This window comes from Eretmochelys imbricata, chromosome 14 (assembly GCF_965152235.1).
Source record: "Eretmochelys imbricata isolate rEreImb1 chromosome 14, rEreImb1.hap1, whole genome shotgun sequence".
Lineage (NCBI taxonomy): Eukaryota > Metazoa > Chordata > Testudines > Cheloniidae > Eretmochelys > Eretmochelys imbricata.
Window position 1 is genome coordinate 9,264,399 of NC_135585.1, and position 27,758 is coordinate 9,292,156.

Sequence of the window (27,758 nt, forward strand, 5' to 3'; positions counted from 1 at the left end):
AATTAAACTTAACCGAAAAAATCTCCCTGATGGAACCATCATCATTCTCATGCATAAGAATAAATACAAACATCTTGTTTTTAACCATAAACTCAATTGCCAGAGTAAAATGCAGCTATTGTATAAGAGAAACAAGATGAATGAATGATTTAAAACCAACAAAGCAGAAAGAAAAAACAAATCTCATTCAACATTCCAAATAGATGCAGCATAGTAAAAAAACAAACAAAAAACCCCCCCAAAAACACAACCCCCTCAAGTTGATGGTTAAAAAAGGGTTAGAATTACACAGAAAAACTTTTTTAAAAAGAGGTAAAATAATGTAGTAAAAGGAGAGTGAATGCCAGCCAGACAAATGAAAATGAACACCTAAAGGAAAGAACAAATTAAAAATATAAAAATACAACAACATACGAACAAGTGCTTTCTCTCACGCATGCAATCTGCAGTGTTTAGAATGCAGTGCCATCTTCCTAGTGGAATCTATGAACAAGGATCCTGGGTAGTTCAAACCAACAATCCTGCTCCTCCATAACAGATACATTAAATGGATAAACGTCCCCATTTCTCTCAATCTGTTTTTCTGCTAAACTAGGAAATCCCAAAAGAATCCATAAAGAGGGTCAGACACAAGAGACATTGAATGTAGGTGGATGCATGATATTTCATTTGCACAAAATCACTGCTATTGTGTTAACTGCTGGGTTTGGAATATTAAACATGATTACAAAATAATATTTTGTCATCATGATTATATATAAACACTAACTAGCAACACCTGCTAACAATAGCAATTAGGCGTTAAATCTAAATGCATTTCAGTTTACAGATTAATCATGCATTCCTCTGCTATCTAGAGGGTTAATATTTCAGGGTGGGAGGGAGATCATGACATTAGCTTCTCCACTGAGACAGGTCTCCTTGCTTCCTAGTTAAGTAATGTTTTTCCTGACTTTCTGACTTAGCGGTAAGCAGCTGTAGAAGCAAGCAGAGAAAACCATACAAGGCATAACAATTGCATTTTAAAAACTTCTTAATTCAAATGCATTTTCTGTTGAGGTTGTGTTTTATAGACACTAAATCAACATCAAATAATGTTCCCTCATTATCTCTTTCTTTAAATACCTTGTTTCCCCTGTGAAAATGTTCTTTAAATCTACCTATTCTGTTAAACCAGAAAAACACCTCCAGTGGCTCTCCTTGTTAGTCTATAATTAAAGGTTAATCTCTGCTTTCATTTTATGAAACAATATTTATGAGAATGAACAAACATCTTAGTTTCAGAGTAGCAGCCGTGTTAGTCTGTATTCGCAAAAAGAAAAGGAGTACTTGTGGCACCTTAGAGACTAACAAATTTATTTGAGCATAAGCTTTCGTGAGCTACAGCTCACTTCATCGGTTCTATTTTTCTTTAAAATACATTTATTTACATACACACTACTCAGTTCACTCTACTGAAGTGTGGAGAGACTGTGTGAAACTACGTATCCCATGGTCTTTAGGGGTTCGGTAAGCAAATGCTGTGAGAGGAAAAGGAAGAGCTAGAAAGGAGGGGAGCTGGTTAAATAAACATATTGGTGAGCTGGACACCTAAAGTAAAGACAATTCGCTTTAAGTAAATGACCAATACAACAGATCATAGAAAGTAAACTTTTTTCCAACATGGTCAGGGCAGAAGCTCTCCCATGAATTCTCCTCCTCCTCCAAATTTTGAACCTGTCACAGAGAAGGTGACATATTCTGGTGCTTGTGATTCCCAACCGTACAGTGTCAAGGACTGGGGGTGACTGCACTGCAAGACTGGCCAACAGAGGACAGCATGTCAGCCAAAGTCTCCACTATTATCTTGGATCAATCTAGTAAGGGATCTGATGGAGGATTCTCAAATAGGAGAGCAGCAAGGGGAAGAAGCAGCATATAGCTAAGAAACAGGGACAACTATCCATGGCCATTTTGAAAGGGGAATTGGGTATGGATTATGTGACTCCCTCATCCCCTTGGGGCGCTCACAGCCTTCCTACTGAGGAGTTTGAAGAGTTGCTGTTTTCTGAGATTTTCAAGTGTGTTAAATTGGCTGCATGGCTGGGTTTGAATAAATGAGTGGGAACAAGTTTCAAGGGGACTTTATGAGGGACAATTTATGTAGAAAAGATGCAACACGAATGAATAGCGTCAAATGTTTCATTGTCATTTCTAAGTCGACAATCTTAATTTTCTGAGCTAAAAGGTTTCTCTTCTATAAATTCACATTGTACTGTTATTAGTTGTACACTGAACTCGAAAAGATACATTTCACTAAAACTCTCTCCATACTCTCTGCACACAAATCAGAAATACCATCAGAGCCCTTGTATACATACAGCCTGCATACAAAGATGATGCCTACTCTGTTTTATGACTATAATGATCTGAAACTAACAAAAGGTATCACACAAAACATGCAACACAAGACTTTCAGGATATGCAAGAATGCATTCTAATCCTGACCTTCCAAGATGCATATCACAACCATCTGTCACTCCAAGAAAAATATGGAACATGGAGCCACCGCACTACAGAATTATTGTTCGGTTTGAACTCCCATTCATTTGCTGGGCCAAGATGACAGAATTTCAGCTGTTAGTAATTTGTGTGTGTGTCAAAGACAGGGGTTTAACCAACACAGCCTGCAATACAAGTAAGACAAGATGCAGCACTGTTTTCAATTATGAAAAATATTATCAAAAATATTTTAATGTTCATTTATCAATTATTTTTTTCCAAAATACTTGAATGTTTGGGTGGTTAAAAATTTTCTACAGTAGCTAATTTTCTTAAAGTGTATAAGCAGGTTGTGTTTTGTTCAAGAGTAGCTGGCTGTTAAAGCTGCAGATTTCTTCACATCATATCCACTAATCTGTACAAACTGAAGATTAGTAAAATGTGTTTTGTATTAACTCCCACAAGTTAAGTGGTATGAATTGTATTATAAACATAATTACACTGAATAGTACTGCTCTACATAAGCCTTACTTTTGCCTGCAACAATACTTAAATAAAATGGATTTCTAAAATTCATGTCTAAGAAAGATACAGATCTCATTCATACTACATGGGTGTTTTATATATTATTCTAGTACTAAACAGATTTTAAAACATTGTTAATTTTTCATTCTCGACTATCTACCTAAAAAGATAGCAAAATATTGAAGAATTAGACCTATCGCCTAATTGGCTGAGTTGAGCATCAAGATGGCAATGCTTCAATACATTACTATTAGATTAAGGCCTATAGTTGATATAGTGATCAACTATACTTTTAAGTTAAAGAGGTCATAAAACTTGACTCATTTTACTGCAAATATTAAGAGAAGCATCTGTCTGGTGGATATGGAGTGAAAATCTGCATCATATAAAGTTACCAATTGCCTTTTTTTCTTTTTTAGTATTTTAAAAGCACGCCTGGTACCTAGTAAATAAAGTTAAGGACCTGTTAAGAACTGCAGTGAAGAGTTTGTTCTTTACAGATTGCAGCAAGTCTGAGTTGAGGAAGTTCTGACAGATGCAAAATGTACACCTGTTGCAGGCGCACATACAGCGTAATCGGGCATGGCTGCAAAAACACACAGAAGGACACAAGTTGAGATCTTGCTCATTAAATCAGGCACACATTAGGGCTGTGCCAAAACCAAGAGATTTAGGAATAAATTAGTTACATTTGAAAGAGGAAAAGAAAGGTCAGCCAGGGAGGCAAGGGTAGACTAAAGCTGTGCAGAATTCCAGGGCTAGATGTTTTACGTCTAGATGACACACTGGCAAACGCCTCCTCCTACACAGATAAAAACTGGAAAACACAAACATTAATAAAAATGTTTGTTATATCTGTCTTCAGGAACAAAGTATCATAAAGGTTGAATGGAATGTGTCTGCACAGCAATAGATAACACCCTCTTCTCAATCAAAGGAAAGGAAAATTGAAGAAGCCACATTTTCTATCACTCAGTAACAGAACACATTTTACTTTATAAAGTGACACAAATAACCAATTTTTCCATTCCCCTTCCCTCCCCCACAAACTAATATACACATGCTTGAAAACCAGGGAGGAATAAGGGATATTTCTAAGACAAACGAATACTCAGTGCCACACACAGTTTTAAATGTCCTAATATTCCAGCACTACCGAATAAACCAAAAGTAAAAAACAAAACAGAAACCTTACTGCTCTAATTCAAGAGATCCCATTTTTTAAAATCTAGATTTCTGGCTGAAGATGACATTACTTCTCTTTAATTTAAAGCCAGTGCCAGCTGTCATACTAGAATCCATCTGTTATTTAATAATGTATATCTAGTTCACCACAATACATAAAGCTCCACCTACCAACTAAAGAGGGATGTAAAGTATGGTTAGCAACAGAGTGAGATGCTTAGTGAGAAGCAATGTAATTTTAAATATATTAAATCTGAAGTCTGACAAATATATATATTTGGGCACCATATAAAATATGTAATAGCTAATAGATTTGTGAAACTAAGTCACAAACATTATTAATTACATGTCCTACATAGGCATTATTAACCAATGAAACCTCAGTGCATTTCTAGGGAATTATTGTACACTAAGTAATGTTATGAATCATAACTGTCTATGGATCTGAATTGCAATAATTGTCAGGTAAGTCAATTTTTATTTGTTTATGACTATGACTTGAAAATATTACCAAACAGTACTGGGTCATTCATCTCAATGGTTTCTTTCATTGCTTTAAACAACAAATAGGGCATACTGTGAATGTGTAATTCGGTGAATATTTAAGATACATTTCTATATACCTAAAATAATTGCTACAAATATGCTATGATTTTACCATTTTAGTAGAACATGGATTGTATCTTATTGCTAAGTGTTATATAATGTGAACAACGTTGTGTCAGTTCATCAAATACTGATTACCATTTTGTATGTAAGAAAACAGAAAAATCCTAGATGTCACTTTCCTAGTTATGTGGTACATGACTGTAGTCTCAGTGACTTTCAGTCTTAAAGTAATCTCCCAGAAAGGCACTTGTTTATGTTATGGCTCTCAGACTCATGCATCTACTGGATATAATACGACAGGGGCATATCACCAATAGCCATTCAAAAGCCACCACTACTGTCCAGAATTCTATATCTAAACATGGACTCAAAAGTGCTGAGCACCTGCAATTTAGTTTTAAGTCAGTGGGAACTGTGGGTGCTCAGTACCTTTGAAACTCAGACGCACATAGGTGTATGAAATATTATATCTTAATTGCACTCTCTGTTACTGTTAAGACATTTTGTAGCAATGATTCATTATATTATTAATTATTATTACATTAATAAACTCACTACACTAGTAGTTATGACATATGGGAGTCTAGTCTCTTCTGCATATGCTCACAGTTCCCCACTGACAATGATTAACAGCAATGAGTTATGTATGCATACATGAAGAGAACAGAACTCTGTATCTATTGGATTAATGGAACCTTCTAAATCGCTGATATCACTAGCACCTCTCTCTGATGCTAAACAACTTAAATGAGGCAGAGAGTTCCACCCTCTTGGTTAAGAATGGCATGCAGTGTTGTCATGATCCATGCAGTATGAAAACTATGATGCTTGACTACTTACGGATACATGGCCATTGTTGTCAGTTTAACAAAGATATCCTTACTCGGTATATCAACAGTGTTACAAGTAAAGGCTTGCGGTGGAGGCATTTTGTGTTTCTTGCAGAAGTCAGCAGGGGAAATGCTATATTCTTGTTTAACTTCATGTAGGTCTGACTTTGCAGCTACCACTAAGCAAGGTATTTTGCTGTCCACAAAGTGTTGCTGCAAATTAAAAGAAAAATATTGAGACAAACAGGAGTTCATGTGTTCAAACAACTTGGAATAGCCTATTATTATTGTTTCTCGTGGCAACATCAAGCATTCAAAGGCTTAGCTGAGCACAACTCTAGAAGCAGAGTGCTCTGCATAGGCAGCTAAACCATAGCTGGGCATTAGTAACAGAAGCCCACCAAGCTCTTTCTGCATTTTTAAATGCATCAACTGCAAATAATCAGCAATCATGCAGGAGGCATATGCACTTCTGGTGCCAAACTCAGACAGCCAGGAATGCTGATAACTGAAAGTGAAGATTTATTTTCCCCCTAGTGAACCAGTGTAATGAGATACGTACAAAAGATACAAACCTTAAAAATCCTAGCACAGTATTCAAAGGATTTAGGATTACTGACATCATACACCAAGCAAACAGCATCACATATGGTCTCGGCATCAGTTAAAAATTCAGATTCACCAACATCATGTAGCTGAAAAAGCAGGAAAAAAGCTTTGATATTATGAAATTAATTGCATAACTCTCTCTTCTGTTTTGATTTCTTTTTCTTTTTAATTTCCTATTAGATTTATTCAAGCTCAAAACAACACAGAGAACGTGCCATAAAGCTAGCACAAGACCTGCTACTACCACATCTGCAGGCAACCAAAATACTCTCAGCATAAAGAAATATTTGCTGAAACCACCTAATGCCTTATATTCCCATTCAATCTGGTTCTCATCCTAGAGTCAAAACCACTGAGCAAAGGACTAAACAAGAACTTGCAAAACAAGGGAGCATTCCAATTATGATGAATGAACCACATTTAAACAAATGTTAAAGGGTATTTCCAATCTTCACAGATCTTCTTCACCTGTTGAAGATTCTGAATACATTTTAAAACACTAATTTGTCTGGCAATATATCAGTGCCAGTGTTTCAAGGGTTAACTAAACTATCATCCATCTGACAGGTTTTCATTCTGTGACCTGTAAATTCCTTGCTATATTTCCCCCTTCTATTCTGTCTTATGCTGGAATCTCTCTAAATATGCAAACGAGCCCAAAGAAAACACATACATACTCTAGAAATGGGTAGATGTATTTTCTACAGCCTAAGTGCTGAAAAGTATCTTAACACTGCATTGACTACATGTTTAGAAGTAAAGAAAATAAGATGGAAGATTTTAATTTGATGTGTGTATTAGATTTGAGAAGTTGAATGTTTTCTAAATTAGGTGTTGTGATAATTAGGATATATAACAACAGAACAGAAGCCTTGTAACAGGAGTCCAACTGAATAAGTGCAATTAAGATGATCTCAGAGTGTTTTTGGTACATTTTAAGGGAAGGTGCCAAAAATAAAATATTGCACAATCAATAATTTACAGAGTTATATAAACTTAATTTTGCAAGCAGCTAGAAATCTGTAGTTAACGCTGCTCAAAGAAAGTATTTAAGTCTTAAAAAAGCACTCACACCCAGAACACAAGACAGCTAAATCCAGACAAGAAACAATTGCCTCAAGTAAATGTAGCCTTCTGTAAACCAGTTAATACAACATATTTTAAAATTTATATATATATATACACACTACATCTTTGATACTTCATGACTGACAAAATATATATATTAATATATATATACAAAATAAATATATAAAAAAACCTGATGATGTAGTCTTACCAGCAAGTATTTTTCTTGCCCATATACATAGACTGTATTCATCGCATAGTAAGATTTGTGCTCTGCACGTATTTGCCTCTGCCTCTGAAAACACAAAGAATTTAAAGGTTAGACAATAATCAATAGCAACTTCCTCCCCATAAAAACTGTATTTAAATAATTTTTCAGGTTCCTACTCAGTTGCACTTGCTTAATATCAGAGAACTATGGTGAAGTTCTTCTTATATTATGAAGACTTCATAGTATGCTAGTAAACATGTAGCTGTAGTACATTTTGTCAGTCATGAAGTATCAAAGATTAAAACGACTAACGTAAAAGGAAACGAACAAAGCACATTTTGCAAGGCAGTATCCTCAATTGCCATATCTGTTCACTTACTTGATAATTTGTAAAATTCTGCAATCCATGATGGCTTTCCCAAACTTTAGTGCTAACAAGAAAAGTTTAAGGCAGCTAGCTGTATAGAATCACAGTATCATAGAATATCAGGGTTGGAAGGGACCTTAGGAGGTCATCGAGTCCAACCCCCTGCTCAAAGCAGGACCAATCCCCAACTAAATCATCACAGTCAGGGCACGCTGTCAACAGAATTTTGTTACCCAAACTTAACTCTCAATATTATTTAATTACAACTCAAATTAAAAAGAAAATGTTTCTTACCATTAGATTTCTTCCAAGAAGTGCCTGGAGAACACCACTTTTCCCACAGCCTTTCATCCCAATAACATTACATCGGAACACATTCCTTTGAGTCTGCTTTTTTTGGAGGTCTATCTTTTTATCTCTAGTTACTTTAAAAAAAAAAATTAAAATTCCTACAGTAGGAACAGTTAAATTACTTAAATCATATTTGAAACATCTGTAATAAAAATCTTTAATATCCCAATGGCACACACTTTTTAAAAAGTTCAAGTGAACAAATGCCAACTAATTCAACAGGAATCGAGAATCTTTTCATATGATGGTGTCATTTATAAAAGTCATAATCTTTTACATATATACTTTTTTACTTTTATAAACAAACTAGAATGCTCTCCAGGATATTATTCCTTTTCAAAATATGTCTGTGTTCTAAGCAGAAAGGAGAAAAAAACACACAGAACATTTCATTTAAACTCAATTTACAGCTTGGCAATTGGATGTATGAAACTGATCTTTTAAAATAAGCTCCCAAACTGTATTAACAGCATTTCAGATACTTACCTGTAATTGCTGATGCTTGAGACTCTTGCTCTGTCAGTATTGAATAGCCTAAATAGCCCAAGTACTCCAGGCAGCGCTGTACATCTAAATATGTAGTTAGTCTAAGGAAAAAAAGAGAGGGGAAAAAATCCCAAAACAATCATTCCTAAATTGGCAACATCCACCATTCCAGATTTCTGTTAAAAGTACTTGTGCCCTATGTATTACATCTGGCAAAAGCAGAGTGTTCTGGTGCCATACAGTGATGAGAACACACGTGTTTTAAAGTTAAATGGCCCTAGTTTTATTAATATAATGAATCCATTATACTATGGGGGCAGCCCCTGCTAAGATCAAACCACCCATGCTGACAACCTATACAATGCTTTTCACAACACAAAATGAATGTGATTGCTCCTCCCTTGTATTCCCAACTCACTGTCAAGAGGAAAGCAAACAGAAGACAGCAACATCTTTAATGTTTACAGGAGGTATATATAGAGAAAATACTGACTAACTATTGAGAGGGTGACAATTAATGACTCAATAATCATACTACTTCAGGCAGATTTCCAAAATCTGGTGAGAGTCCTGAAGCCATGATCATTGGACACTGCCCAAATTCCAGAACAGCCTGTAGTTCTCTGAGCAGCAGGCCACACAGTGGCTCCAAAAGCTCTATTGCTTTGGTCAATTCTTCAACATTTTGGCTTTCTTCCTTTCTACATAATAGCAGATCTTCAACAGAAAGCTTTAAAATGGGATCTTATAGTGAATGTCCTCAATACTGTTCCTACATGTTAGTTCTCTAAAGTGCTTTACCGCATTCAAAAGAAACTTAAGTGGTACCTGAAATGGAATCATCCAATAGCTTTTCTTAGATAAATATCAAACATTCTCTCATAGGTGATATACTGGTAAAGTATGCATTAATTACATAGCAAGTACATGGTTACATTTGATTTAGCAATTATGTAAATCAAACAAACTGGATTCTGGGGGGCTCCATTATCAATGATCTCAAATGAACTAAGGACAGCGGGATTGACAAAATCCAAAAATAATATACATCCCTTAAATATTCTTGTGACAATGGCTGGTTGGTACAGAAAGTTAGTATTTCTGGAGACCTATGTTTCAATCCTATGTAGGTCAAGTAAGAAGAAATTTAGTGATTTCAGATTAGCCCCTTTAAGCATGGATGCTCATATAAAAACCACACCATGTAATTTAATGTGACTGGTAAATGTTTGGATAGGAGAGGCTCAGGATTAGACAAGCAAGTGACAGGATCCAGGTGAATGGAAATACATTGGCAGAGGTAGGTTAGGAGGATAAAAAGACTAAGACTAGTATAGTCAAGATGCTGGAGATCAGGATTGATTTGTGTTGACTGAGCAGTATGGAGAAGCTTGTACATGTTTTCCATGCTACACCTGGCTCTAGTCAGCGATATTCATCTGCTACTGAACTAGCAGAGCACCATGAAATCAGCAATAGATATTTAAGTGAATTTCTCTACAAGTCAGTTATGTAAACATGACAGACATAAAAGTTCTGGAAAATGTACTGCAAGTTTCCAAAACAACAAACAAAAAGGAGTCAGCCAAAAAAAATAATGTGAACTTCTCTGAAAGCCCTACTGGAGAACAACCTCCAGCTTACTGAGGAACTACCATTCTCTCCAGAGTACAAGGTAATTCAACCTCTATTCACATTAAGTCAGCACGCCTCTCCTGGGAACACTGGTAGCTGAGCCAAACGTGTGCAACAACTTTATAATGCAGACTAAACCTCATTAAGGGAGTAAACAAACTTCATCAAGGCATTTCAGCGAGAACCTCTGGCTCCAAATAAAGCATGGTTTCATAAATGGAAAGGACGTTTTACTGAGCAAGTAACTTAGTTCTGCAGTCTCAAATGCAATAGTCTTTCTTATTCCCTTTAAAACAAGAGCTGTGTGTCTAACTCTGAGAATTACAATCTCTTCTCTGAATACGGTTACAGCAGTCTCAGGAACTCATCTGTTAAACAGATCTCCACAGTTTTGGCATCACATTTGCTATAAACGTTTAAGCAGCAACACTGTCGGTGCTATCTATATAGTTGATTAGATCTGATTGATAACTAAATCATACTGCAAAACTGTGGCATGTCAATTAGCATAGTTATTTAAAAGCATTCAGAGAAGTAGATCGCTCTAACAACATTCATCAAAAAATGTTAAACGCGACTGATTTTTTCAGTTACCTCACTAGATTTACTATTAACTTTTTTAAACAAAAGATTTGCATAGCATATTTAGAACTACGCAGATAAATGTGCAATGAAATAGGTTATTACATCACATGAAGTCCTAATGTAAGGCCATTGTAAGGTCCTAATGTAACTCCTGGGCAACAGCAACATATAATGTACCGTACTTACGTCCACTGAGAAAGAAACCCCTGGTATGTTATCCATCCCCTTTCATTTGTACAAACTGTGTTGTTGACATCAGGTCCCCATGGTATATAAGGGAAGACTTTGAACAAATCTTTGAGTTCATCAGGGGACAAAGCACAATCTCTATCCTAGAAATATGCACATAGTTATACATCAGATACTAATAATATTCTCATCAAAACATACTTGCAAAAGGAAAGTATTTTTTGCATGGGATTTGAATGGCCTGTGCAGCATTCATTCCATAAGGATTTTCTTACAACAGGTGGATAACCAGTTTTAAAAAAGGATTCTCAGGACTTGTATACGCTAGAAAGGGTAAACATACCAGCTGCGTATACTGGCGTATGAGTGCTTCTGCTGGTATAACTTATACATTTTCCTTAACAAAATAAGTTATATAGACAAAAACACTTTTTTGCTGGTGTAACTGCATCTACCCTGGGGCTTTTGCTGGTATAAAAGTGTTGTTTAAAAGAAAAATTGCATCCCTATGCGACAAGCGTTTCTAGTGCAGAACAGGCCTCAGACAGACAAGAAAGGGCCACAACCGTTCCTTCAAATAAAGAATCTGAATACATAAAATGGAGAATAAGCCCAAACTCCCAAAACATTGACTCTCTTGTTAAAGCCTTATTCAATCTTTATTCCTACATAGGCATTTGTCATTTCTAGCATTCTTGACTGTGAGTGTAAAATAAATATTATTTTAAATACAATTTCATAACATGGTAAGAACATTTTTCCTGGTTTAGGAATATCACTGATCAAAGCAACATTTAAAAGGGTAGCAGAATCTGACCCTGCATAGGGAAGAGCTGTTCTGTTGACTCAACCTATCAGGAGTCAGAACCCTCACAGAACTGCTGCCACACTGTAACCGGTGCTGGCCATTCAACTCCAAGAGCAGAGGGAAGCATGATCCTTGGTCCAAGAAAACTGGAAGAAGAAACAGGGAAGCCCTACAGGAAACCCTAGGAACTGCCAGGCTTCCACAGAAAGCTTAGGCTGAGTTTTATTCTTTTGTTACTTGAGCTAACAAAGCCTAGTTCCAGGTAGGAGATAAACTGACATCATGTATAGACTTTATATGGAGTAGGGTACTAATGTTACCTGGTTGGCTCACAGAACAATTTAAACACAAGGAAGATGGCTCTCCCAATATAAAAGCATTGATTTAGTTTCCTGTGCCACATTAAAGATGAATATTGAATCCTAATTATTTCTTTGAGTTTGAAAAATAAAATTGGTTCAGCTTCATAAATTTCAATCCAATCCTAATAGAAGGTAAAAAAGACTGCTGGACATCAGGGGTTGGATTTTGTTGATAAACATCCCGTTGTACTGATCAAGTCAAAGAGTTAAGATTTAGAGAGCAATTAAAACATTATACAAGCACCACTTAAGTCAGACTAAAAGCTTACCAAATCATGCTTATCAAACGTGCTTTGGAGAAACAAATACACATGGTGATTCAATTCTGTTGTGCAGTCAGAAGGAATTTTTAGCCTGTTTATTTTAAAAAAAGAACCAAAAATTAGTCAGATAATAAATAATGTAATTCTTCCAAGAAATAAACATGAAAATAGCATTTAGTGGTTTTGGTTTTGCAATCAGCTCCTTTTCTGTTTCACTGAAAACACAGCAAGCACTGTTTACTAGGAGTTCTAAAATCATCTGTAATATAAGGCACTTTCAGATACAACAGGAATATCAGCAGCATTCAATGAAAAAGATAAGGATGGTATAGTCAAAAGAAAATAAGAGCCTCTGAAAATCTCATCCTAAAGGAGTTAAATGCCATAAAAAGAGCTGGACAGTTTTATAACTATCTCACTTGTAACTATGCATGGTAAGAGAATGACTTCACCGCATATTAAGCAGTTGGGGCTATTGGCTGGCTTATAGGAAGGGCAGCTTCAAACCAGGTCAGCAGGGACACTGATCTATCCCCCCCAGATGACCAGAAGAGAGGGGAGACTATTTAGGCCTATGCCTCTGCAGGAAAAGCCCTCTTTTACCTGGACCAGGTAGAGCAGCACCCACCCTTCTACCAATGGCCATAGTTAAATACCAGGTTTTGTCATGATCAATGGTGGGCATTACACTAGTCGCTCCTTTCTCGGGGGACTGGGAAGGAATTTTTTCCCTCACCACCACACTGGCCAAGGCAAGAGGGTTTTTTTTTCTCCCTCTTCTCCACAATGGCTAGGGACTTAGTTGGGGCAAACATGAAACGGGAGTTAGGCTATCATGTCACAACTCACTGTGTAAGTGTGGGGCGGATGTCCAGTGCAGTTACTCCGTTGGGAAGGGATATGGTGATCAGATAAAATGGATTGGTAAAGGATTTAAAGGAGGTATTCCTTAAAAGGAATATGGAAATGGGGGACTTGGGGCTCTGATGACTGGTACGGCAAGGAACCTGCCCCCCATTTACAGTTCCCCTTAACCCTCATTCAAGGGGTGGGGGTAAGGTCCAAGCAGCAAGTTGGCTGGGTACTGAGATGGGTGAAGGGGGAAGATGGACAGCAGCCTCCTCCTCCACCAAGTACATGTAAATGATTATGGAATTACCTGCACTGCACACTTTTATCTGCTAGGTACTCCCTGACATTTAGGAATAAAATAGTGGCCTAATCAAACCACATCCAGTGTCTCCTGTCCTCCTTCTGTCATAGTTGGACAAAGGATAATTAAGTCCCATGTTCTGGTCATAAACCAATTGTAGTGTTCAGGGAAGAAATTTCCTTCTTCCGCAATCTGACTCCTATTGCACAATTGGCATTATGAGGGACAAAAGTTTGCTTTCCTCTTAAGAATGAGATATGGACCTCTGCCAGGGACAGTATTCTGAAGTGAAATGAACAGAGTCTGATCTGGTATTGCAAATCCCTTGTCCCTCTGCTCTCCATACGCAACCCACAGTGAAAACTAGGTGACACTATGAAACCTAAGTTTAGACATTTCTGCTAACACACCGAAATTGGAATTCCTTCATCCTTCTACTCTCTCTGTATAAAATGGTATTATTCTGCTCCAAGTCTGATCCAACACCCAAGGAAGTTATTGGAAAGAACTTCCATTTACTTCTGTGGGCACTGGAGTAGGCCTTTAATGCACATGCATAATTGAAGTGACACATACATCAAGAGATTATTATATACTATATACCCCATAATGTGTTAATGTAAATATTGCTGACAAAGTTGGGAGTTGTGTATGTATAGTAAGTAGTTGATTTAGCAATCCGAAGGCATGACATACAAATTCTATATAAATAGGTGAAAATTAACAACTGAAACATACGGAGGAAACAAATACTCTGGTGTGAGCTCTAGGTCATCATCATATCCAAAGCGGCGTAATACTGTCCAAGTAGTTTCATGTCTTCCTCGCTGAATAAAAAGTGTATGTAGAAAAAGAAAACCTGAAATTAAATGATAATTCTTAAGACTATGAAGGCTTTCAAACATTTAACATTTACATTGAGAGTGGTTGTTTTTTTTAAATTGGGTGAACAAAATACACAAACATAAAAGCATAGTGCAGGATATATAAAATCTTAATGAATACATGACATTTTCTGTACCTTCAATTTGTACAATTATAATACTTCTATAATCGGATCGCCAAAATAATTATTTTCTTAAAATTTGTTTCCTAAGTGTTAGCCCCAGCATTTTTATTACAAGGCTGGTTTTAATTTGTATCATGCTAAAAATTTTTATATAGTCTCCATTAAACATACAAAGAATGACAACCTTCTACAGTAGTTTCACAGAAGCATGTATTAGTTTTGCTACACCAAAATTCAAGGATAATTGCTTAAGTACTTTCCCTGTTTTACTAAAAACTGAGATTACTCCTCCAGTTCAAGCCACACATGATTTATTAAGGCCGCATATAGATTAGGCTTTTCCCCCTACAATTTCTCACTTTTGCTTTCACAGTTGCAGCTCCCACAAGTAGTAGAAAAGATATTGCCTTTAATTTTTACAGCTTGCTCCAAACAGATCTACACAGCAGTCACTAGAATGCTAGTGGGAACCAATGCTTTATCTATGCTAGGGCTCCCTCTGGTGAAACTAAACAAAGAGCCTACTCTAAATGGAAACTATAGAATTTGCCCAAGAGAGAATTTATTTGAATCAGCACACTTAATTCAGACATTTTGGTCCCTTAAGCATTCTCCACTGGAACACCATTTCCTTCTCCCCGATTATTCCTCAGTTTATCCCACGCCACAGCCAAGTTATGACCAGCTCTTGTTGCCAAGGGAGCAAGAAACTGAAATCGTATTTCAACCCCTTTTTCCTCCTTTAACAACAGATTACACATGGACTTCTATCTTGTATCAACTTTAAATGTCTCTCTTCAAACAATACCTACCTTTTAATGTTAATCCATTATCAGCAACTCCATCACTTAGATTTTTTCTGACTACATTCTTTACATCTTCCAATGCTTGAGGCGCTAGTGGAGTATTAAAACAAATTCTCTAACAAACAAGGAAAAGGCATATTAGAAACACTGATACTAAGTCAATCATACAGCATATCCTATTCAAAGTACAGCCCTAAGAGCTATGCTAATTTAGTGGTAGGGGCAATCCAAGCAAACTCTAAATTAAGCAGAGCAGGCAGGACAGTTCCTTGCTCGTTGGTACTGCTCCCACAAAAGAGCAGAACAGGACAGGGTATCTATTATTTGCTTCAGTTTTCAAGACTGTTAAAGAATCACAGCCACCTAGAGAGGAACAGGTGTTTAAAGAAACAGAAATGCAATACTGGGGAACCTCAGAATTGTATTTAAACCCACACTAATCAGTAGAGGTAGGGATGTAGAAAAACCCTTTTTCGTTTTTCAAGAAAAGTGTTGCAAATTTAAACTGAAAAAACGCAGGATATTCAACTGAATTACAATCTTAGCAATAGCTAGCCACAATAATGTGAATTCAGGTTTGAGGAGAAGCTTTAACTCTGCATTCCATTTCTTAGCTCTAATACTTAAGGTTAAATGTAGTTCGATATCTGAAATGTTAGACCTGATTTTCATCTCACTCCAGCGTCATTCCATTGACTTCAGTGGAATTACTCCTGATTTTACACCAGCATTCAAGGAGAATGAGGCCCAGTATCTGTTATGGGCATCAACAATACAAAGATGATTTATATAGGGCAAGATTTTGCACTACCCAGTGGGAGCATGGAAAGAGACTTCCGCCATCCAACACACAGGACTAAAAGCACAATCCCAGTGGAGACACTGAAGATGGTAATAGTTTCCCAAGGGGAACACGGCCTTCCCTAAATCCACATCAGCAGGAAGGACAGTACATAATGCACCTATTTGCTATGTGATACAGTGCCCATTGTACTGGCTCCCCTGTAACTCAAGGAAATTTCGGTTAAGTCAGCCTCCAGTCCCCAAGCACAGAGCAGTGCCTTAAAAGGCACAATCTAGCCCAGCGGTCGGCAACCTTTCAGAAGTGGTGTGCCGAGTCTTCATTTATTCACTCTAATTTAAGGTTTCGCGTGCCAGTAATACATTTTAACGTTTAAGAAGGTCTCTTTCTATAAGTCTATAATCTATAACTAAACTATTGTTGTATGTAAAGTAAATAAGGTTTTTAAAATGTTTAAGAAGCTTCATTTAAAATTAAATTAAAATGCAGAGCCCCCCCGGGCAGTGTGAGTGCCACTGAAAATCAGCTCGTATGCCACCTTTGGTACGCGTGCCATAGATTGCCTACCCCGATCTAGCCAGTGAACAGTTTAACAATTAAAAATTGGTATCCAAAGGTTACCAGTCACCTCAGCTTGTTTTGATAGCATTTTAGAGCTGAGCTACCATATACTAGGTATGGAGAAAATAGGGGGTGATTAAAAAAAAATAGTAGGGACCTACCTGAAAGAAGTTGAGCTCTGCATCACTGAGAGTGCCATCATTATCCTGATCAGAGATTCTGAAGATACGAGTCAGAGCTTTTATACAGGCAGGTTTCATCTATAGATCAAGAGAGAAATTAGGACCCACTTTCACAGGAAAATTCACTTTATTTTGGCTTGAAGATGAGAATAATCACACTAATACCACAAGACAGCACTAAACAGAATTCAAATAGATATTGGCAATTTAATGTATGTTTTGTTTTAGATTTTCAGAATGGGCACCTAGAAAATTAATAAATATAAGAAACAACCAACAAAACCCGGCACCAGTAAACTTCTATTCAGAAAAAGATTACCAAAAAGTCCATTTTGATATTAAACTTCCTTAAATTCAATTATATAAAATCTTGAATCTATCTTTGCAGGCTAAACAATCCAAAAGTATCCAAAAACACAAATATCCAAAAATAGTTCTCTGTATTTGTTGCTTTATTGTGATGTAAAAAGTTTTTAAAAACTAATTTGTTGACACAAATTTGAAGAAAATAATTTTCCTAGCCTTTCCTAATATACATTGAGGTGCATTAGACAAGTGGTTTTAAACTTCTTGTCTGCAGACTATGAAAGGTCATTGTTACCATAGCACAGTGGTTTTCAACCTGCAGTCCGCAGACCATGTCTAAGATTTCCAAAGGCATCCACGCCTCCATTTGAAAAAAAAGAACCAAAAATTAGTCAAATAATTGACACAAATGAAAAAAGGTTAAAAACCACTGCATTAGACTATTATGCCCTTGCTCAGCTCCTGTATGATCACCTTTTAAAATATTTACATTTTAAGATAATACATTAATCCATAAGAGAGCAACAAAAATAAGACCTATGAGGAAAGATTGAAAGTACTGGGCATGTTTAGTCTTGAGCAAAGAAGACTGAGGGGGAAACCTGATAATAGTCTTCAAATATGTTAAAGGCTGTTATAAAAAGGATGGTGATCAGTGTTTCTCAGTGTCCACTGAATATACAACAAGAAGTAATTGGACTAATCAGCAGCAATGGAGATTTAGGTTGGATATTAAGAAAAACTTTCTAGTTAGAAGGATGGTTAAGCACTGGAACAGACTTCCAAGGGAGGCTGAGGAATCCCTGTCACTGAAGGTTTTTAAGAACATGTTAAACAAACACATGTCACAGATGGTCTAGGTATTCTTAATCCTACCTCAGCACTGCAGGATGGACTAGATGACCACTTAAGGTCCCTTCCAGCCATGTGTTTCTATGATTCTACTTCTAATTCTAAGATTAAAGCCTATTTATTTGATCAGACTAGAGAACAATCTTCTGCCTATCAATGAAGATAAATCTAATAAGGCATCTTAAATGGGCCATTTCATGGTCTCTGTGTGTATATAATGTCTTCTGCAGCTTCCACGGTATGCATCCGATGAAGTGAGCTGTAGCTCACAAAAGCTCATGCTCAAATAAATTGGTTAGTCTCTAAGGTGCCACAAGTACTCCTTTTCTTTTTAATAAATAAGATGGTGAGGGGAAAAAAGAGAAGAGAGAAAACTCTTCTCCAACTACCAGCCACAAAATGGTGAAGAAAGAGGGAGAAAGAAAAGGGATGACAACACTAATTGCACTGTGGTGATACAATGTCACGACACAACAGCACCAGGCAAAATCAGGATGTGCAAAGTCAAGCTGCGATTATTTTGTGGCTTTCTTTTACTCAACGTTGGAGACTGAAGTGGCTTTCCCCACTGTTCAAGATGAAGTGACAATGCACAATAAGTGATAAATTCAGTGCCTCTATTAATTGCAACCTATATTATTATTACTACAAAAATCCACATGCACCCAGGTAATTCATTTAATCAGTTTCCTTGTGCACTAAGAAACTAGCTATGGCTGTTACTGTAACACTAGAAAAAACATGCACTCATCTTGAAGCTCTCTTGTCAAAATCTCACAAGAGTGCTCTGAAATAATTCTGCTTTCCATTACACTGGAGTAAATCTGGAGTAACTACACTGCAGTAAACAGAGTTACTTAGAATTTACATCTGCGTTCATGGAGAAAGAATCTGGAACCAGATTATATCAGATTACATTTGGCATAACTGTACAACCAGGACCAAATCAAATCTGAAAATCAATTTGCAATTGTTTGTACACGTAATTAATTGTGAAGTAAAATGAACATCCTGCAACATTCTCCCCCCAGGACTTAGTTAAAGTCACGGCTCTGATTAATGTCACAGACTATAGGCATAACGGAGCTGGCACATGGTGACCGACACTTAGACAGAAATAATGAAACAAGAAAAAAATCTACTGGGGTGGAAGTAGCATAAAAAGCAAGAAGGGAAAAATATTTTACTATTTTAATGTAATTGTCTTCTGAAAAGGGTTTGGCAAAACGAAGATTACTACTACTACTACACATATATTCGTTTAAAAAGAAATAAAGTACCTCTTTTTCCTCTGGACAATAGAGAGGCCCTGTAGGATGTAAAACAGCTTTCTGTGCGTAATAGAATAGCTCAGATATATTCTTCAAGTTTTTGGCTGAACACTGAAAAATAAGTCTTTAAATTAGTTAGTTAACTCTTAAATATTTCACTATTGCTTTGGGTATCTAAATTGAAGCTGAACTCTTGGAAATATGGTCCTTAATAGTGGATACTGTACTCCTTTGAAAAAAATTGAGACCTATATGTTTGCAATGATTAGCTCAACGGGGACTAGCTCCAGCTCAGTTGCAGCCTCTTAGCGCTACTGCGATACAAACAACAACAACGCAGTCATTTTGAGTTGCTCTATCACTACTACAATCGAAAAAGTATAAACTTGGCAGCAATGTGGTACTTGTTATTCATTCAGAATGAATTCCAAAATTTAGGAGCATACCTCTACGCAAGTTTCTATCTCTGTGTATTGGTTCATAATGGGAAGGATGGTCTCCATACTGCTATATTCCACTAGATCAGATTTGTTTCCAACCAATATAAGAGGAAGCCTGAAAACATAAGATTTATCAGAGATTTACAATGAGAGGGAGCTGAAAATATCTATTTTATTTGGCAACTTACTCTACTAGAAAGGAAGTAAACAATTTGCATTTATGTTGTTTCTATGAATAACTAGACACCAATGGTAAAGAGCAGGAACAAAAATAAATTAGCAGTTTTAGGTTTATTTCATAACGGTGTCAAACAAATGAATATGACAAGCATTTAACTCACAAAGTGCTCTACTTGTTTTTTGATTTTTTAGAAAAGTTAAACAGTGTGATTAATTACTTATAAAGCTTCCATTATACACAGGAACACACAATTTCATATGGATATTTTGTAGACATTCCTACTGCACAGTGCACTACCCTTGTAAAGATATGAAAGCTGGTCCACTGGGTAAAAATAATCATTTTCCACATTGCACTACAAGTGATCCCCAAGTAGCTCATGATTACTCAGAAAGAGCAGACACGGACAATAAATGGACAACATTCTTACGAACGATTTTTTTCTTCTGGGTTTTGTTTTAAAAATAGCTAAACCAGAAATTCACACACAAAAATGAGGGTCTGGCTTAAGCCAACCAAAGGCAGGAAGTTCAGAATACAAGCTGTGTCTCCTATGCTTAGCTTGTCACGGAACTTCCTTCAAAGCTCTCCTTTAATTTCTCAGCTTCCAACAACATTTCATAGATCTGTACAAAACTTAAAATATCTGGTGCCTGAATAAATCAGAAGCCTGCCCATGGAGACAGCACTGTGATCAAGCCATGGACTGTCTCTTAGCCTAACTGGTATCAGAAGAAAACTCGTGTAGGCCATTACAGCAGAAAAATTAGGAAGGCATTCACATATATGGCGCAAGCCATCAATGACATTTTTAAAATAGCATATCTGATGTATTAAAAAGTCACTTGCTAGTTGAAAATATCTGTAAAAAATGTAGGCAATGAGACTACTTCAGACTAACTTCACATCTGTCTTTTTTGGCTGAACAAGACCCTCAATGTAATTTAACCACCCCCATCACCTTAATATTTAGGTCTATTTTATGTTTTTTCCTCCCTCTCAGTACATACCTGCTATCTTTGTCTGTTCTTTCATTGATGAGAGGAATCCATCTGCTTGTTACCTAAAGCAAGAAATTAACACTTACCAAGAAAATGTACACTTCGACTAATATGACTAAATTGCATACAATAAACTTGAGCATGGCTGGTCCTGGTTTCTTGCTTTCTGGGCTTATTGTGAGTTGGCAGGAGCACCACTTTTGGCCAAGAGGGAGTAGGAATTAAAAAGGAAAAGCATAAGCTGACTGATAGCAACACTCCTAGCTGATTATTGCATGGCATTAACAAGCTCAGAAGAGAATTTTATCCAGTACTCCTTGTTTATGAAAATGGTACACCCAACAAAAAACCCTGAGGTGTCAGTGTTAAACAAGAAAAAGAGACGATTGATGGGAACCACCAGAAAAAGAATACTATTGGTAGATTACACACTATGTAATATTTTCCAGTGAGATTTTATGCACTTTAAATATTTAAGTACAAAGTTTTCACTGTGCCTTCAGGTACCCTGTCACAGGAGATACATCTTGAACAGCAGCTAGATACTATAAAAGGTGTTTTCATCATACCTTGTCAATAGAATTCTTGTTGTTAACAGCATATACTATGCAAATTACATTAGCCTAAAATGAAAAAGAGAAACCATTGAATCCCGAATGTGTGGATTCCCTAGAACAGCAAACAGTTAAAAAGCATACCTAGCAACATCACAACAAAAGAGTAAAAAATGCTTCATTGTTGGCCAGTGTTTGTGCCCCTAGCTTGCTCATACAATTTAGAGTCGGACTGATGGCCTGAAGAGAGCAGAGAAATGAAAAATATTAAGAAATGCCCAAATCAGTTTTTTGCAGAGGTACAGTCCAGGGCAATGGTGGCACAGACTTCTAAGCCATCTACATTTGAACTGTCACAGATTACCCATTTTTCCTTGGTCCCAGAGCTGCAGTTCTCGAGTTTGGCTACCCACCAAGGATAGGACATGAAAAAACTGCCTATATATAGAATATACAAAGGTGCATTTAAGATGCTCAGAAAGCAGTGAGGGCAGGAAATGAAGGATTCTTAGTAACTTCACAAACACCCCACTGCAGCAGTTCACTCATAAGGGTACTGCAACAGGTTGACAGGAAAAAAGCTAACAGGATTTTTCAGGCACTGGGATCATTTTGCTGCAAATGCTGTCAGTCCCTTCGTTGACTGTCTGAAAGAAAGCTGGTTTCTCCTTTTCCACCAGCCAAGCAGGAACATGAACCCAAATTGTCAAAAGGGGAGGAATATTGTGCTGAGAGCTGCCATCTTCTCTGGGCATGCTAGTAAGTGGAAAAGGCAAAGCTGACCATTTGCAATAGGTATGCAGAAAGCACAGCATCCCACGTAACAGGTTGTGTGTAAGGCTGGCCCTGACAAATATTACAAATGGGAACCAGGAGAGGTGGTGCTATGTGGGTACAGCTGTTTGTCTAGTTTTCAGAGATTAAGAAGATTTAAGTTTGATTTGGGCTTTGCCATCCCACCTATACTTCACTGTGATCAACCTAGACTCGCCAACATCACATTCTACCACTGCCAGGTCACGAGTTTGCCCCTCTCTCTACCATACAGAAGCACTGCAGAGGCAGAGCGCTCAACCTTCAAAGGAGTATATGATTTGAATTACGACAAAGCAATCCTTTCTCACTAATAGTGATTACTGCTCTGATGCATTTCCTAGAAAACAAAGAGCACCCAATCTTCCTCAAGCAGAGGAAGCTTTGCTGTGACAAAAGGTTCTAACAGGAAGGTGGGGGAAGTGTTGAGAGAAAAGAATGGGAGGACTCTCTTCCAATAATTCAAGCCAGAAGCTCTCTAGAGTGAAAAACTTTTTAAAAAGTTTCTTAAACAGTAGAGGAAAATTAAGGAGCACAAGCTGCCTAAGTAGATTCTAGCTAATCACAAACTGTCACTTACCTGTGATATTTCATGGTGAAGCTGCTCATCACTTTGCTCTGCTTCTGCATGCAACAGGAAAAAAATGCCATTAATATTCTATATAATCATGAACTAAACCAGAGAATATTTTACAATACTCATTCCAGGTACAGCCATCCTGGCAATGGCCCTTTTGATTTTTAATCACTTTTAGCTAAGTGTGTGGAACAAAAATACGCTTCTAATGCAAAGGCAGTGAAATTGATGCCCTTGCCACCAGGCTGGAACTGGCATTTGCACACAAATTTCCAGTATGAATTTTAAAGCTGAACAATTTCACTGGCAAGACAGGCTCCCTCTGGAATGCATCAGGGATTGGGTCTGCTACATTTTCTGCCATTTTCTTGGGGTGCTAAACTGATCCTGTTGTTCTACAACAGGGGTGGCCAACCTGGGGCTCTGGAGCCACATGCAGCTCTTCAGAAGTTAATATGTGGCTTCTTGTACAGGCACCGACTCCGGGGCTGGAGCTACAGTCGCCAACTTTCCCATGTGCTGGGGCTCACTGCTCAACCCTGGCTCTGCCACAAGCCCTGCTCCCACTCCACCCCTTCCCGCGCCCTCCTTAAGCCTGCCATGTCATCGCTCCTCTCCCCCCTCCAAGCCTCCTGCACCCCACAAAACAGCTGATTGGGACGTGCAGGGAGGGAGGGAGAGGCGCTGATCGGCAGGGCTGCTGGTGGGCAGGAGGCACTGGGAGCTGGGGTGGGGGAGCTGATGGGGGGCTGCTGATGTATTACTGTGGCTCTTTGGCAATGTCCATTGGTAAATTCTGGCTCCTTCTCAGGCTCAGGTTGGCCACTCCTGTTCTACAATGTCATGTTTTATGCTGGAATTTACATTTCAGAACAACAGCATCAGTTGAGCACCCCAAGAAGGGGATGGAAGAAAATGTAGCAGACCCAATCCTTGATGCTTTCCAGAGGGAGTCTCTCTTGCCAGTGCAATTATTCAGCTTTAAAGGTCATACTGGAAATTTGTGAGCAAATGCCAGTTCCAGCCTGGAGCCTATAATTTTACTAGCTCCACTGCATTCCTAGCAAATCAGAGCTTTTGCTATATCTGTCTGAGAGATTTTATATAACAACATGGAAAACTCTTGGCTGTGCAACAGTTAATCCTAAACCCCCGGGGAGGTGGTCATAAAATACTTTGTACTAAAACTGGAAAATAATTGAGGATAGCATCAAAAGGGGATGGAATTATAAAATCATTTGTAAAGAATGTCACAAAGAAACAAACTTCAAAAGTGTTGTGGGCAGAGTTTGGGGTAATTACTAGAAAGTGATCTTCTCCTTTATCACAACCCCGAGGAAGTGTTTGCTACTGAGAGAAAAGTACGGCTCTGTCTTCAAATAAAGGAAAGACTAGCGTACTGCCACTGCTGTTCACATGACAAACCTGAAACAGGGTGGTAGTAAGATCTTTAGTTAACATAATAATTTAAAATCACATTTATCATAGGAATTGGCTCGTGTCAACTGTAGAATTACCTCAAGCATTCCCAAATAATTGAGACTAAAAGGAAAAAAGACTCCGATATTTGACTTACTCTGATTTTTAAACCATACAAACCTAGATATGTACTAATATTAGTGGACACGAAACATTAAAATTAACACTGACACACAAACTGACAAAAAAAGTTAACGTCACCCGAGCAGTCATAACAGTTGGAAATCTGTTGATGCAGCCTCACCCTGCCTTTGTCTGAATTGTCTGAAGGGAGTTTTCCTCAGGGGTTCTTGACCTTGGAATAGCTTTCTATTTTGCCTAACAGAGACTGAGTTTGACGACTTTTAAGGCATTGCATAAAACTTAACTGTTGACTTGAGTTTCTGCCTGCTCGGTAACAGTAGGATTTATTTATGCCTTCTATTCAATTTCAGTATTCAGCCTATTAATATTTATTTAACAAGCATCAGACGAGATGGGAACGTTTTAAAAAGAATGAAAATAAGAGTAAAGAAATTCATAGAAGTTTAAACTATGTTGTCATCTCATCCTGTTGTGCCAAGATAGCACATTACACAGAATGTGTAAAAGTTGCTTACATTTTTAGTGACTTCTTCACTTAATGGAATGAGAGAAGTTTTGGATCTCCCTGAATTTAGTTGCCTTGTGCCTGACCCTGCAAACACTTACTACCATGATCAGACCACCCACGGACCTTATTAGAACATTGCTACTGTTGACTTCAGAGGGACTACCCACAACACTATGCACTAGGCTGAGTGGAGTTTGCAGGATCAGTCCCTGTCAATCTACCTCAACACTGACCCTCAAAAAACCTACATTAAAATAACAATTTGATTGCCGGCTCCTGGCATAAGCTGGAAGGTTTGATGAGGCTCCTGATGCAGGAAAGCAACCCTGGACCAGAGTAAGTCACGTAGCCAGGTGTACTGCAGAACCACTACCTGAATAATCCACTATGTGCGTTGGCACTCTTTCAGGGGTGACATCAGCTGGGATGGTGATTTCTTCTGCACGTGGCGGAACCTTGATTTGTAAACAAACAGTCAGAAGGGAAAACCTCTGTAAAAACAGTCAGTAAAGCAGGTAAATGAACATCTAATGATGGTTTTTAAAAAGAGCATAGATAAATTTTTCCACAGATTAGGAAACTTTAAATAGAAGTGATTATTAATTGTTAGATTTTTCACCAAGGTTTGTTTTCTTTATGTTCTTAAAGCCTCTGCCATTTTTTATACTGTATTTTGCCGTGTGATGGATTTCAAGTCTAAGCATTGCTGTGCCAGAATATCATTGTTATGAAAAGACTTCAAATGAAGGCTTAAGTAAATCTCGGACCCAAAATATTAGAAGCAGCATTATTGCAAGGCACCCTACAAATAAACTGCTGTCTGAATTGTAAATCATTTAAAAGTTGTTCAATTATACCATATTTAACAATTAAGCCTTAAGCTTAAATATATCATTTAAGTAATACTATTCTGTGGAATGGGTAAATTTTTGGTTTCTTCTTTATTTCTGCTATTATCTCCACATCCATTTCTAAGGACATTACGCTAAACTAGCCATTATGGGTAAGTTGACAGTGCAACAACACACTCACTTGGCTGGCCCATGTCAGCTGACTCAGGCTCATGGGGCTCGGATTGCAGAACTATAAAATTTCAGTGTGTACGTTCCACTCTGGGCTAGAGCCCAGGCATGTAGGACCCTGCGAGGGGGAGGGTCCCAGAGCTTGAGCCCGAATATCTAGACTGCAAATTTATAGCCCCACAATCCAAGCCAGTTGACATGGGCCAGCAATGGGTGTTTTATTGCAGTGTAGACATGTCTTAAGGGTATGACTACACATCAAAAACTGACCTGTGGCAGCAAGTCTCAGAGCCCAGCTCAACTGACTTGGGATTCCAGGGCTCACACTGGAGGGCTCAATACTGTAGATGTTCGAGCTAAGGCTTAAGTCTGGGGTCTGAGACCCTCCCCTCTTGTAGGATTCAGAGCCCAAGCTACAGCCTATGCCCAAACCTCTATACTATTATTTTTAGCCCCGCAGTGCATGCTCCTCAAGCCTGAGTCAGTTGACCAGGGCTCTGAAACTCCCTGCTGCAGGTTTGTTTGGGGGTTTTTTGGCTGTGTGGACATGCCAGATTAAAAGTGCTGCCAAAAAATCTCATTTTAATTTTTCTATTCTTTTTGCACAAATGACCTATGAGGCCTGATCCTGCTCCCATTGAAGTAAATGGCAAAACTCCCACTGACCTGAAAGAAGCGACTGGAGCCATGAAAACCACTCTTCTTCTCCAAAGTATGAGAAACTTGTCTAATAGTGATGACATGCAATAGTTAAAGCTCTCTCCCCAAAAAGTCACAAAACGTGGCAGGCTCTTTTCCTTTATAGGTTCTGCTAAATATTACATCTACAGAAGTTTACAGGGAGCTCAAAAATGATACTCATGAAAATTAGTGCTTTGAAAAATTTTGTACATCATCCATGACAGGTAATTTATTCCCCAATTTACCAAATAGTAATTTACATCCAGATTCAGGAACATAGTAATAAATAAATAATATATCTGTCTTATATAGCGCTTTTCATTCATGGATTGCAAAGCAGGCACGTCTCATCATCCCATTTTACAGATGAGGACTCCTGAGGCACGGAGAGGTGAAGTGACCTACCCAAGGTCACCCAGCAGGACACTGGCAGAATTGGGAATAGAAACCAGGTTTCCTGAGTCCCAGTACAGCGCTCCATCCACTAATCCATACTGCCTTCCTAACAATACAACACCAAGGTGTAACATCAATCTTAAGTCTACAGGAAATTCATCCAGCTGCTCAGATTTTTTGCTTGGCAAATCTGTCCTTCCATATCTTTATGTTCTTTTTACAAGCCTGACTGCTGAAAGAATGGCCTTGTGTGAAGCCGCAGACCATAGTCACATTTCTACTAAGCATGATTATGGCATCACCTGACGACCCCAATGACACATCTACACAGTTCTGAGCTGCATAACAAACACATGCATGATTCCAGCAAGTCCTTCTGAAGAGTTATATATGATACAGTTAGGTCTGAAATTATCTTTGCTGTTTTCAGCAATCAGATTGCTATGCTGAGTGTAGATGAAATGTTCCTTTAAAAAGGCACTTGTTGAAGTGGACTCTACTTGTATAAAGACAAAA

General features: G+C 37.8%; 1 protein-coding gene across 4 annotated transcripts in view; it reads right to left on the bottom strand.

The window, feature by feature from the left end:
* The window catches only part of RHOT1 (ras homolog family member T1), a 43,260-nt gene that overhangs the window by 6,186 nt on the left and 9,316 nt on the right, over nt 1-27,758 (bottom strand). For 3 of the 4 annotated variants that reach the window (XM_077832898.1, XM_077832901.1, XM_077832899.1), the window contains exons 3-19: nt 25,517-25,598; nt 23,076-23,119; nt 21,698-21,751; nt 21,138-21,190; nt 19,953-20,061; nt 19,516-19,617; nt 17,057-17,155; nt 15,539-15,647; nt 14,456-14,576; nt 12,571-12,655; nt 11,129-11,274; nt 8,723-8,823; nt 8,180-8,310; nt 7,519-7,602; nt 6,206-6,325; nt 5,641-5,843; nt 3,470-3,592 (exon numbers count right to left, since the gene is read on the bottom strand). In XM_077832898.1, coding sequence (XP_077689024.1) covers nt 3,470-3,592; nt 5,641-5,843; nt 6,206-6,325; nt 7,519-7,602; nt 8,180-8,310; nt 8,723-8,823; nt 11,129-11,274; nt 12,571-12,655; nt 14,456-14,576; nt 15,539-15,647; nt 17,057-17,155; nt 19,516-19,617; nt 19,953-20,061; nt 21,138-21,190; nt 21,698-21,751; nt 23,076-23,119; nt 25,517-25,598 — 1,766 coding nt within the window. The remainder of the gene's footprint in view (nt 1-3,469; nt 3,593-5,640; nt 5,844-6,205; nt 6,326-7,518; nt 7,603-8,179; nt 8,311-8,722; nt 8,824-11,128; nt 11,275-12,570; nt 12,656-14,455; nt 14,577-15,538; nt 15,648-17,056; nt 17,156-19,515; nt 19,618-19,952; nt 20,062-21,137; nt 21,191-21,697; nt 21,752-23,075; nt 23,120-25,516; nt 25,599-27,758) is intronic. The other variant, XM_077832900.1, reaches the window with a different exon arrangement.